Source organism: Pteropus alecto, unplaced genomic scaffold, assembly GCF_000325575.1.
Source record: "Pteropus alecto unplaced genomic scaffold, ASM32557v1 scaffold166, whole genome shotgun sequence".
NCBI lineage: Eukaryota > Metazoa > Chordata > Mammalia > Chiroptera > Pteropodidae > Pteropus > Pteropus alecto.
In genome coordinates this window covers 2,202,580-2,216,011 of record NW_006439757.1, presented here as the reverse complement: position 1 = coordinate 2,216,011, position 13,432 = coordinate 2,202,580, and the positions used below count along the sequence as shown (strand labels likewise).

The 13,432-nt window shown below is 48.3% G+C and overlaps 1 protein-coding gene across 1 annotated transcript in view; it reads right to left on the bottom strand.

Annotated features, from left to right (window-relative positions):
* PTK2B (protein tyrosine kinase 2 beta) overlaps nucleotides 1-13,432 on the bottom strand; it is a 124,874-nt gene that overhangs the window by 21,823 nt on the left and 89,619 nt on the right. Inside the window, exons 3-13 of the mRNA XM_025050415.1 lie at nucleotides 10,529-10,707; nucleotides 9,907-9,994; nucleotides 8,579-8,658; nucleotides 4,206-4,268; nucleotides 3,939-3,993; nucleotides 3,378-3,518; nucleotides 2,925-2,999; nucleotides 2,208-2,309; nucleotides 1,318-1,435; nucleotides 711-750; nucleotides 218-264 (exon numbers count right to left, since the gene is read on the bottom strand). Of these exons, the coding sequence (XP_024906183.1) occupies nucleotides 218-264; nucleotides 711-750; nucleotides 1,318-1,435; nucleotides 2,208-2,309; nucleotides 2,925-2,999; nucleotides 3,378-3,518; nucleotides 3,939-3,993; nucleotides 4,206-4,268; nucleotides 8,579-8,658; nucleotides 9,907-9,994; nucleotides 10,529-10,707 (988 nt within the window). The remainder of the gene's footprint in view (nucleotides 1-217; nucleotides 265-710; nucleotides 751-1,317; nucleotides 1,436-2,207; nucleotides 2,310-2,924; nucleotides 3,000-3,377; nucleotides 3,519-3,938; nucleotides 3,994-4,205; nucleotides 4,269-8,578; nucleotides 8,659-9,906; nucleotides 9,995-10,528; nucleotides 10,708-13,432) is intronic.

The following is a 13,432-nucleotide window of genomic DNA, read 5'->3' as shown; positions in this document are numbered from 1 at the left end:
TCTGTTACGGCAGCCTGAGCCGACGAAGACAAACATGGTGCCACATGCTAACTACTCAATACACGGTTGTTATTATAATTAATGACATTTTAGGCCATCGTTGAGACGTTGTAGGGGAAGTTTTTCTATAATTTTTAGGGATCCGTGACAATGTCACAAGAACAGGAAGAAGAGAGGCTCTGGGCACAGGCAGAGGACAGCAGACAGTCAGGCTTACCTATGCTGCAGCTTTCTGAGAGGTGGGGCCGCTGAACCTCCACATTTCTGCAGGAGGAGATGAGAAGGCAGGAGCCAAGTGAGCCCAGAGCCTGGCAATGCTCTCCCGGGGCAGCCTTGGCCCACCCTCTCCCACACCCCCACCTGGAGGGCCAGCTGTGCTGTGTCCCCTGCCTGCCCAGAGAACCAGCCTGTTCTGATGCCAACAACCTGGGAGCATGGCCAAGGCTGCCAGGGAGTAGGAGGGAGGGACGACAGCAATCCCCCTAAGATGATGCCAGGTGGCATTAGGACATCGGAACATCCCTGTGAGAATTACAAAGAGAACTTTACTGGTGAAAAATCACCACGTATGAAATCCTGGGGTTCTGGTGTTCTTCCCTGGGGCCCGGAAACCAGAAACCATGGAACTGGAGATTCCCTGTTAGGTCTGGCTTCTCTAGGGAAGACAGGCTGAGCGCAGGGCCTGTTCTCTGCCCTCTGCTTATACTCACAGCACGGGGATCTGGGGCAGGCTGTTCCGCTTCTCACCATCTGGGGAGAGAAGACAAAGATAGGGAGCTGGAGCCAGAGGCACAAAGTCCTGGATGAACGGCTGACCTCCCTTCTATGAGCCAACACAAAGGAGACCCCTCCTTGCCATTCTGTGCTCTCTGAAATTTGGGGTGGAAGCTGGGTAGCCTTTCCCCTGAATGAGAATCCTATCCGTAGAAGAAATTCTTAGGCTTCCTCCTGCCTCCATCCACAAGTTCCCCCAACCTCTGCTTCCTGATCCCATCCCCAAACAGAGACATACCCACACAGGAGAGACCAGACATGATCTAGCAATAGCTTTGATGATCTTGGGGCTACACACATCTCTCCTTCAGAAGCTGGCCCCAGGCCTCTTTTGACCAGTAGGGCCAGGGCCTGTACCTTGGGACCCAGGATGGGACCACAGAGAGTGTCCTGCGGGGCTGGGTGAGCACTTCCACACGCTACCAAAGCCACTTCATTCACATATTGGTCAATGCTTAGCTTCCCATGCTCTGTCTTGGGCGCTTGGCTTACCTGTGTGGCCATCTGCCCATCGGGCCAGTTTGCCTGTAAGTAGAAACGCACCTTTCTTGGGATGAATGATGAGAGAGCCTTTGTGCTCCCCCTGCAACCGGCAGTAACCATCTATGAGGTCAGCCATGTTCTCGGCCTCTGCCAGAGAGGAAGTTTTGATGGACAAGGACTGCAGAAAAGAGACCAGCCGAGGATGAGACTCCAGAGCCTTGGCTAGAGTTTATCCCACACGTGACTGAAGAAGAAACTGTATACTTGAAGGAGCAGGACCTGCTATCCACCCCCAACATTGAATCCACCCCACGCCTCTCCTGGGGTTCGGCTTGAACGTCCTACAGCCACCAGGGGGCGCGCTTGTCATCCTTCTCAACTGACCGCCTTAAACTCTAGGCAAGTCAGTTCCAGGTCTGACTTATTTTGAGAGCATAGCACAATGCCTTGTACCTACTAGGTACACAAAATACAAGAGGAGAAACTGAGAAAAGGGAAGAGGGAGGGCACGGGGTAGGGGGACAGACAAATGAAAAGAGAGATAAACAATCTATTTGCAGTCTGAGGTTTCTGATTCTTACACTCACAAAAAGTCCCAGGTCTCTGAGGTCTTGATTCTGAGTCATTATTCACTTATTCAAAGTTAGGCCTTTGATTTGTATCTCAATTCTGGTCACCTTTATCCTCCCCACCCCCACCCCCCACTCCCCAAAAGAAAAAATACTCCTCCAACTTTTTTCTTGACATTTTTTGAAAACAGCTTTGCTTCCTAAGATATCTTCCCTATAATTTATCATTATCTTGGTACTTTGTCTAAGAACTAAGTGTAGTTTTTCAACAAGATCTTAGAAGCCAGGGAACCCCTGGCCTCCTGCCCGCCTGAGTGAGAACACGCAACCTGCAGTTGCGCCCCCTTGTTTCAGAGCTTCCGGGTGCCCAGAGACGCTCACCTGGGGGGCGCCTTCGATGCCCAGCTGCAGTACCGCCTGACCCTCCTCCAGCAGGAGGCACCTGATGGACTTGATCTGCTTGAACTCGGCCAGGCAGGTAGGCTGTGAAAAAGGCGGGGGGCGGGCGGGGAGGCCCTTTAGATCATCTCACTCCTGAGATCAGGCCATGCACATCGGTCAGTATGGGGGGGCAGGGCACAAGGAAAAAGTGGAAACTGGGAGTCTCTCAGGGGGATCAAGAGAGAATCAAAGACTATTAGGATGGAAGGATCACTTAGTCCAAACCCCTCACTTTGCAGAAGAGAAAATGTGTCTGGAGAGAGCCAGGACTTGCCCAAGGTCATATGTCAAGTTGGCAGTAAAGCCAGGACTGGACCCAAGTCTTTTGACTCCCAGGGGAGTGATGGCCCCATCTTGCCACTGAAAAAACAACTCTTTTATCTGAACCCGAAGAGCAGTAATAGTGTCCTTCCCGATCCTCCTCCCTACAAACCACTCCTGTCCCCCAGCCTCTGTGCAGGGGATAGTTACGGGGAGTAAAGAACCATCATCCCCACGCTATTATTCCAAACACTCTCTACAGCTGCTCATACCAAGAGCCTCTGTTCTCAGCAATGGGGCAGGGAGAACCGATGGAGCAGGCAAGGGCAAGGGCAACAGAGAGGGTAAATCGCTCAGCCTGGGGTTAGGTGGGGCCTACCGCCAGTCTCTCTCTACCTTTGCATCTTGACTTGTCAGCTGGCGGATGCCTTTAGGGCCAATGACCAGGTCCACAGTGATGTTCCATCCTTGCTGGAATAAAAGGAGAGAGGGGACTATTTGCCCTAAGCTCTGCTCTCTGCATATTTCAGAAAAATTTTAAAAGCCTACCAAGCTAGACACAGGCCACTGTTTCCTGGGCTCTTGAATAGCTAGCTCTTCAGGTCTTTCCACCCTAAACCCCTGCCATACAGATTACCCCCTTCCCAGCATCCTGCCCACCTCCCAGAGTTGGAACCAAGATTTCAGTTCCCTTCCTGAAGCAAGAAGATCAATGTTAGTTGCATTTTAGGGCTGGTCAGTACAAGCAAGCAAAACCCCCTCCTGGCCCCACTTGATGGCCTTGTGGTCCCCTTTCCCCAGAGGCCTGGGATTCAGGTCTGGGAGAGAATATCGGGGTTGCGTCATTACAATGAGTTCACAGCGATAGGTCTCCTGGTCGATGTTGGCAAAGCCAGCGAGGGTGTTGAAGAACTTCATGACACACTCCTCCTCCCTGAGCGAGGCGTACTGCTGGAACGTCTGCTGGATCATCTTCCGGAACTGCTTGGGCTGAGGGGGTTGGGGATGGGCAGGGGTGAGTAGGCTCCTCCGAGCTCTGATTCCTTCCCTTAGGATCTCACAGAAAGCCTGCCTGCTGCTTCTGCCATGAGAGCAGCGGCGACCTCTTTCCTAAAGCATACACCTGTTGTCTTAAGGGAGGTTCACCATGGCCTTGAGACATGGTGTCCCCGGTGCTCAGGCCACATACCTAACTGGCCTCCGATGTGGAACTGGAGCCAGGTTTCCTGACTCCCAGCCATGGAAAGGGCCCACCTGATACATTTTGTGTTCCTATGTCCCGATGGCCCCAAGTAGCACAGACACCCTGGCTGCATCCCCGAGTATCCCCAGCCCAGTCCCTTCAGCTCTAGTCCCGGGGCACAGCATGAGGAGGGTCTTTCTGGGCCCCTTGCCCATTGCTTCCCTTACCTTTAAGTTCTCCTGCATCTGCTTTGGGAAAAACAGGTCCAGCCCCACTTCTTTCCTGAAAGAAGAAGAAGAAAAATATCATTTGACTCCTCCTCATCCCTAACCTAGGACTTCTAGCCAATCAGGGCAAGGTGAGAGGGCTTGAGGACCAGGGAGATGGGGCTTGCCTGGCTCTGGTCTGGGGGTGAGTGGAGTAGGGGGCGATTAGGAAAAGCAAGGCAGCAAGAAAGGAAGAGAAGAGAGGCTGGGGCTAGTCCCAGGACTTACTCCAGGAGCTCGAAGTTGGATTTTTTGTCAAGTGCGTTGTGGGGCATGTCCTTGAAGAACCGCCTAGAGAGAGAGAAGTCATGGAGAGGCCGATGGCTGGAGAATGAGGCCATCAGAGCCAGGCCACCCAGTGACCATGCGTTGGCCTAGAAGCCCCTTCCCCTGCCAGGCTTGGGATCACTGAGGAACTAAAACACATGAAAAATAACAGCAACTTTTGAATGATTAAGGATGTGGTGAATGGGAAAATGTTTAATTAGAAAAAAACAGGTAACTCAGGTAACATATCTCGGTCATCCCAATCCCTTGAAATCCAGCTCATTCCCTATATCATTGATTGCCCTTCTCTCATACACTGAAGATCAGTCATTGTGTTACTTCTGACAAAGGTGCCCAATCACCCAAGTGTGCCATGATCTGTGTGTTTCTAACGTTTGGAGCTGTTAAACATCAGTGGGATGTCTGGGAGAACAAGTCACCACTGCTAATCAGATGTACTGCTTTCCCCAGATACTGTGCTTCACAATCTTCCGGGCTCAGCCCCATCTCAGCTGCTGTCTGTGAGCACCCAATGATTCTCAACCTGCCCCAACTACTATCACCGAATGAAGCTACATCAGCTAGGAGTGTCCTCTAGTGCCTGGTGGTTCTCTCCAGCCCAGGTCTGCCATTTTGACCAGCTAATACCAGGTGGGCAGAGGGCCTATGGGCGGGCAGAGGTCCATGACAGTTACCCAGGTAATGACAGCAGAAAGTAAAGAAACATCTTTGCAAAATCCAGTTGGTTTTGTTTTTCTTCTAAAAAGCAATAGAAATAGTAACTTATCACCAACATTTTTAAACTATTAGACAAAATGCTTTTTGAAGCCAGCCGAGTGTTCTTTCTCTAATCTTTAGCTATTATCAGTTCCTACTTAACTACTACTGGGTTACATGCTCACTCTGAGATTTTAGGTCAGAGCGTTCTGGGGCTCTGCTGGGGGTGGGCAACAGTCCTGGATGTCTAAGGTGAAAGCGAGGCTATTTGGTTCTTCAAACTGGGCAGGTACCAATTTCTAGCATATAGGCCATGAATTTCACATTTTAACTTACTAGAGGGACATGTAGATGAAATAATGTATTTGGCATTTATAAAGCACCTCCAATAAATCAGTAAAATTTGATTAGGCATGATTCCAACAATATGACATTCTGAAGACAGCGAAAATATCAGTGGTTTCCAGGGGTTGGGGAGAGGGAGGGATGACTAGGTGGAGTAAAGAGGATTTTGGGGGCAGTGAAACTATTTTGGATGATACTGTAACAGTGGATACAGGTCATTATATACTTGTCAAGACCCAAGAATGTACAACACCTAGAGTGAACCCTAATGTGAACTATGGACTTAAGGTGGTAATGACATGTCAATGTAGGTTCATCCATTGTAACAAAAGTCCCACTCTGGTGGGGATGCTGATAGTGGGGGACACTGTGCCTGTGTGAGGACAGGGAGTACATGGGCGATCTCCCTACCTCCCAGGCAATTTTGCTGTGAACCTAAAACTGCTCCAGAAAATAAAGCCTATTAAAAATAAATTAAAACTAAAAATAATAAGGATAAAAAGAAAAAATAGTACAAATAATGAATAATTATTGAATACTTTGGTCTCTATCATTGTTCTAAGTACTTTAAATAATTAACTCATTCATTCCTTATAATAATACGATAAGGTTGTTACTATTATTATCATTCCCATTTTACACATGAAGGAACTGAGGCACAGAGAGCTTAAGTGATTTGCCCAGTAAATGTGAGACCGAGACCTTCCAGGCAGCCCAGCTTCAGACCCATTGCCCTTCATCATTACGCCCAATTGCTCCTTGATGTGAACTGAGTCCACGGAGGATCCATTTTGCTAATCTCATATCTTGTGCATATATCATACTTCTTTTTCAATCCAGGAAAGAATATTTTTTTTTTTTTTTCCTGGAGACATATGTCTGTAGGTGATACAATCAATGATGTTAATGGGACAAGGGACTTCTGCCCATGTCTGTAGGTAGACTGCACTCTAGAAACTTTTCAGGGGGGAAAAAAAAACAAAAAGCACAGCCCTGGAAACTTCTGCTTTATGGCCCGATTTGCAGAAATGTATCCATGTCTCTTGGTGAGAAATAGTTATAACTTGACTTTAAAATAGTCCATGGTAATGTATAGCTTTGTATTCAACTTTAAAAATCATAGGCTCGAAAAATCTTCTGTTATGCCTACATCCTCTGCCTAATATCATGTAACCTGTACCTCAGAGGTCAGCTAGCAAGAGTAGGAACATTTGTCTGACTCTGTTCCTCAGACCCAGGAGATGTGAAACAATGCGTCCCCGTCCTAAAACAAGCACAGATTCTGGAATAAGCCTGAGCTGATAAGACGGCAGACACCACGAGAGCGAACGCGTCTGACAAGACCAAACGGAGCCACATCGGAGGAGGGCTCATCGTGTCCCAGCGCATTTAGCATCGTGCCTGGTGCTAAATAATAATAGTTATTATTATCCAATAATAGTTTGGGGAAAATTTGAGGAAATAAGAACATGAAACTTAATGTTAAAGGGTCTTCTCTATGCTGCTATTTTGCTACCAAGAGATGATATTTTGACAAGTGACTTAAATGATTAGAGTCTCAAAGTGGTCCTAGAGTCCCAGGTATGAGAGCTACAAATAAAAACGGAAAGGTAAGCTTTTCTGAGGTGTCAAATTTCAGAAGAGAAGATAAGACTGTGTAAGATGCAATTCAGGTTATAGGAGCTGTGGTGGTCTTGGAAAGCAGAAAAGGGCTCTTGTAATAAAGTAAACTTCACAGACAGCCCCCGACCCGCAAGCATCAGACATCCAGGACCAGTACTGGCTGCAGCGAGGCAGACTGTCTTCCAACTGGCATCACTGGCTACAGACTTCCTCTGCACAGGGGACCATAGTGTCCCCTTGCTTGCTGAGACAGAGTCACCAAGTGGGAAAGCAATGAGGAGCCTTCCGAGGAGCCTTCTGTCTTTGATCTATTCTGTCACAAATGCCAACAGTCTCAGAGGTTGAGATAAAAGTGGAACCTCCCTTTCCCATCCCATGGCTCTCCCTGAGGGACCCCTCAGCACTCTCCCTGAGACCTACGATGGGAACTGGTATTCCTCAGTGGCCCCCAACTCTGCAGAAGCAGCAGCAGGGTCTATTCCCTGGAACTTTAAGGTCACAGCTAGGGCCAAGACTTCCTGGCACCACATTTCCAGCCAACCAAAAGTAACCCCTAGCCAAAGTTTTCTCTAACAACGGTGCTGAGAGTCCTTCCACCAACTCATGAGGCTAACTGCATCCAAACTATCTGGGGGACTTGTCAAAAATGCATATCCTAAAGTCCCACCCAGCTCTACAAAACCAGTGTTTCCAAGGATGGAGTCAGTATTGTTCCAATTTAATAAGCTCTCAGGTGATTATAGTTTGCAACCATTTGCAACCAGATTTTAGAACCACTGTTTTAAGACAGATAAGGGGTACAGAAAAAGCGATGGGAGAGTAGAATCGGCAGATGGATGGTGATAAATGGTGAAGCTGAATGGTGCTGCTTTGGTCGAGAAAGTGCTAGAGCAGGTTTAAACACATCACCCTTCTTGGCCCAAAAGCCAAGAGTAAGACGCATTTCTTTAAACTGTCATTCAAAATCTTCCACCATCAGCCCCAACTTACCTCCCCATGCTCATGTCCCACTATCCTCCAGTCTGTTCCTTTTTTTTCACTGGTCCCTGGGCCCGGAATGTACACGCCCCTCCCCTCAACTCCCCCAATATCTACGGACCGAAGTCTCTGGCCTCCTTCCTGGAGCAGTTCAAACCACCTCTTCCCGAAGCCCTCAGGCAGGGTTAATGGCTCCTATATGTGCATCTGTTTGGAATGTATTTCTTCCTGCCTTGTGTTATGATCAATTGTAGACATACCTGTCATCTCCCAAACACTAAGTTTGAGGGCCTATCTGGATGATTCACTAATTCTGTAATATGTACTAATGCCTACGGGAGCTGGGGACCAGCAGCAAACAATGCAGATGGAAATCCCAACATTCCAATATCTCCCATAATCTTGCCTGTGGCTCAAAGAAACGTTTACTTAAATCAGGCATCAGCAGTGGCAGACAATGGGAAGGGGACACCAACCAGAGAGGACCTAGTTGGTACTCCTATCCCAAGGACCAGACGGTGAACACCTCACGGTCTGACCCTTGGTTAGCCACCACTTGTCTCCTCCCAGCTCTCACATACCCACTCTTGCTTCCCACCCTGGAGGAAAATTGAGCTGGCCAGGAGGAAAGGCACAGCCACCGTCCTTGGAGAGGCCTCGAGGCCACATACCTGAGCTCCAGACAGCCCAGCTGCAAGGCCATGCCCTCGCTGACCTTGCTGGCATAGCGTTGCATGTAGTCATTCCGGAGCTGGTGGAGAGAAAGGCCAAGGTTGAGCCTCCCACCCTCTTTCCCCATGTTCCTGAGCAGAGGAGGCCCCAGGAGCTGGTGGGTGCCTTGAAACCAATCCTGCCACCCTGTGCTGTCTTTCTCACGCATCCTACCATGCACACGCTCGGAGCAGAGGATGAAGAGCAGAAGGCGGAAGCTCATCCTCCGCTCTGCCCCTGCCTCCCTCCAGAACCCCAGGCAGTGCTGATCATGCCTCCACAGGCTGAGGCTTTCGGGTTTTTGATGTGCTTTAGACATGTTCCCACTGGCTTCATGAGGCAGGAAGTTCAGATTTCCCTCCCCAACTCCCCATTTTGGCGCTATGAAGACTAGGATTTCAGGGGAGGAGTCAATAATATATCCAAAGCCTTGTTGATAAGCAGTGACAGGTATCATCCACTGTACAAGAAAAGCCTGGCTTTGTCTTCAGCAAACCAGGAGAGACATTTAGGAGGGAGCTAGGACGAGATAAAACAGAGCAATGGCAATTCACATTTACTTGACATTCATTCTGTGCCAGGTCTTGTGCTAGGCACTTTACATGCACTACAGTCGGTGGTGTGTTGGAGCGGCTCCAAACAGCTCATGAAAACCAGTTATTAAATTTTCAGAAAATTTTGAGAGCTGGCTGATATCACATCGGTAGCTTGAAACTGGCCTATTTACACCATGGAAATTGGCAAGTTCTCCAAATCAGAAGGTTTTTTTTTTTCCAGGGAACTGCTTTACCAGTACACTGCTAATGATATCATTTAGTCCTCACAACAACCCTATAAAGCAGGTATTGTTATTATTATCATCCCCATTCTATACCTGCTTCATGCAGGTAAATTAAACCCCTGGGGATACCAAGTTAGTAAGTGGCAGAGCTAGACTAGAAAGCAGATGTGTCAGACGGCAGAGCCTACGTGTCTAAGACTACGCCTTCTCCCTGGACCTGCTCTGCTTGCTTCATCAGATCTCCTGGGTAGGAAACAGCCACTAGGAAAGTCCAGGAGGAACTGCGAACATATGGGGCAGGGTTAGCCAACACTTAATTAGCTGTGAGAAAGGCAGAGTTGGACTGCTGACCAAAGGCCAAGGGATGTCCCCATAAGAAGTTTCCCAGACTGGGACCTCCAAAGTCTGGGCTTTGTCCTTCCATCTCCCTAGGAGAGGTTGGGTAATACTTAGCATTTAAGCTGTAATAGGGCCCTGGATGGGGTCAGGAAGATAAAGTACTCTCACCTGTTGGTAAAAATAAAGCAGTGTGGTCCTGTCTTTTTTCAGGCTCTCCATGAAGTCCTCCGGCAAGTAGCGGATTTGAAGGTCATACCTAGGACAGGGAACTCAGTTGCTCAGGTATTTAAAAAAGGAGCGGTGCTCGCCAAGGGCAGAGCAGCCTCATCCCCCACATGCAAGGGGCTGCCCGTGAGGCTCCTGGACCCGCATTCAGGATGTCTGGTCGGGTGGAAGACCACAGAAGACAGAGGGGCGGCCAACAGGTGGTGGCCGAGCACTAGTCCTGACTCTCCACTCTTCTCCTTCGTGGCAACCATTTTCCTTGGACCAGCCCATGGTCTGGCTCACTCTCCTCCCCACACTGCTGTTCTCCTTCTTCACAGCACCAGTAGCATCCTGTCTGAGGATGTTTCTTGATATCTGCCCTGGGACGGGGAGGTGCTGTGAACCCATGTTAAGCCTTGGCGAATACATGCATTGGATGCTGCAGGAGGACTAAGCCTAACATGCCACTCAGATTTTCTAGAAGATTCTCAGAGGCTAGGAAGTGCTTCAAGGAAGAACGCCCAGGGCCACCCCACACTACACTCATTTTCTGCCATTCCGGAGGCCTGGGCTCTTCTCCTACCTCCACTCGGCTTCCACATGTAGACACTCGTACTTGTCCTGCACCTCACCCACTGTCATTTGCGGGTGCAGCCAGTGGATCTCATCCGACTTCATGTGCTTCAGCCTCAGCCCATAGCACTCAGCCAGCTGGATGTTGGGCCCGATCCGCCCGCTCAGCAGGATGGAGGCAATGACCTCCTGCAGAGGAGAAGAGAGGGACACGGCTCAGAGGGGCCTCCTTCTAGGCTCCCACAGTCCTCACACAACCCTGGAAACGTGATTCTCTAGAGTGAGGTCCCATCTTAAGGTTTTATTCATCTTTGATGCTCCAGCACTTGGTGCAAGGCCAGATACACGGTGGGCTCTATTTGATAAACGAACAAACTAGAAAAATGAGGCAGAGACAAAGGAGCTGAGTGGAGAGAGCAGAAGTGAAGGAGGAAATGCAGCAAGGCAAAGAGCATGGATTCTGTGCTTCTGCATTTCATTCCGACCAAACCAATTAATAATTACTGAGCATCCGCCATGTAAAAAGCACCCTTTGAGTGGCTTCCAATTTAGCCAGCATTACTCAGGGTCTGTAGTAGGCATTTCTAGGCACTTTGAATCCACGATTTCAATGAATCCATACAACACAGGGAAGTAAGTGTTACAGCCGCATCTGGCTGATGAGAAAACTGGTGGAGGTTACGCAGCTCATGGCATTAAGCTGGGATTTTGAACCCTGGGCCACTGGACTCTGAGGATTTCTACTAGACTAAGTGGCTTTGTGGGATGGTGTGGCTGGGCAAGACAGAAGGACAGAACTCCCATTAAGGGATTGAGTGGCACAGTTCCCACACAAGAAGCATGACTACAGGGAACAGAGCGTTGACAAGAAATTAGGCGCCCTCCTTGTTCCGGCTTTCTTAACCATAAGTCAGCCTGCCCCACATCCCGATGACTGAACAAAGGAGTAAATATATTGAGGATAATGACAAACGGGGTTCATCCTGTTGGAGAAAGTACTCTTGAAATATGGAGAGGGGAAGGCAAGAGAGTACCCTTGATGAGGAGTTGGAATTTGAAGTATTGGTGAGAACTTATAGTGTGTGTGTGTGTGTGTGTGAGAGAGAGAGAAAGAGAGAAAGAGAGAGAGAGAGCGAGAGAGAGAGAGAGAGAGAGAGAGAGAGAGAGAGAGAGAGAGAGAAGGAGAGAGCAAACCAGTCATTTTTATTTTTTTTTATTGAAAGAGCTTAGGATCAATGACATCCTGATAGTCATTCGCATACCAAACACCCAGTCTTAGTTTCCAAATATCTCTCTCCACTAAAAGGATCCAGGGCCCTTGAAGAAACGGCTGATTCCAGGGCTGAGACAAAGAAAGTATAAGACAAGCCTAGGATAAATATCTTTTTGTGCTAGATAAAAGGAAGTGTTAAGAGAATGTTGGGGCCATGCAACAAAGGAAAAAGTATCAGCTGGAAGGGGCTGGCTGGCACTGGCCAAATCTGGGACAACCTAAGAATTAAAATATATAATGATATATAATGATAGGAATAGATTACACTGCACTGAATAAAATAGAATCTGAGATAGATAAGTAAATAAATGGGGAGAAGGAAATGTTCTTTCTTATAGTAGAATGCCAACCAGTAAACGTAGAAGCAGAAATGGAAACAGAAAACCACCATTTGGCAACAAACTCAGCATTGGTTGGTTTAGGCATGATTCATCAAGGATGATAAAGCTGGAGGGCGGAGGTCTGATGATGAATAGGATATTGACATTGTCTTAGCATATCTTCCCTCAGATACTAATCATATACCAAGGAAAAACTGGCAGACACAAATGACCGGGTCATCCAGGTTAACATCATCATTAGTAGGAGAGGTAAACAGGGCACGTCCTTCACCTTGATGCATCCAGAAGAGCATAGCATCATTTCTGAGATATTCCTGCCAAGGATTCATGGCTGAGTCTAGTCATGAGTCCTGGGGTGAGGATTCTTCTCAGAGACCGACAGAATAAAAGGCCTGTACCTTTTCAAACTGATGAACTCTTCCAGATTGAAGGAGACAACTGAATATAACTGTATTCCTGGACCTGAGGGGCTGGCTGGAACCCTGAAATTTGTAGCCAGTTGGTCAGAAGTGTGAGTGGCCTGGGAATCCCACTGTTTGAGACTGGGGTTTGATGAGAAGTGTCTTGTAGGAGACTATGCCCTCAACCTGTGAAGTCTGTGCCAGCTCCAGAATTGCACTGTGTTAGAACTACATCGCAAAGCATGCCAATCCTTCAGGTGTGCCCAGGGAGAAACGACATTGACCACTACAGGTGACAGAAAGAGCACTCACTCACTTTCGAGTCACACAAACCCAGGGTCTGACCCCAGTCCTGAGATGTACTTTAAGTATGACAAACTCCCTGAGCCACGGTCTCCTTCGTGCTGTCCCCACCCTTGTCACGTGAAGCTGCAGAATGGGTCCTTCATTCAAACCATCAGCAATGATCTAGACATCCTCACTCTGCAAAGCGTTGTTAGGAGCCCCGTGAGGCCACAGACCCCTCACCTCGGGGAGCTTTTATTTAGTGGGTGGAACGAAGAAAGTAGCTCAAATCGAGGGGGTCTTAGAGTGGGGTAGGGAATCAGTTTACAAGAAGAAAAAAACATCGAGGTTTGACATGATCTCACTGCGGAGGCTTTCAGATCAGCCCGCCGCCTCCTTCATCCTTTATCGCCTCTTCCCAAATCTTCACACAGCTCCTCAAGCAAATGGTGGGAGCAGCAAAATCAGCTCTCTGCCCACAGCCCCTAGATTGTCATTAATGAGTCAATATTTCTTTCTCTATTAATAAATCGCTTTTTAAAAACAACAGTATGTCTACCTACTCACTAAATTGCCCTTTGTAACATGATAGGAAGGAAGAAAAAGCTGTCTTA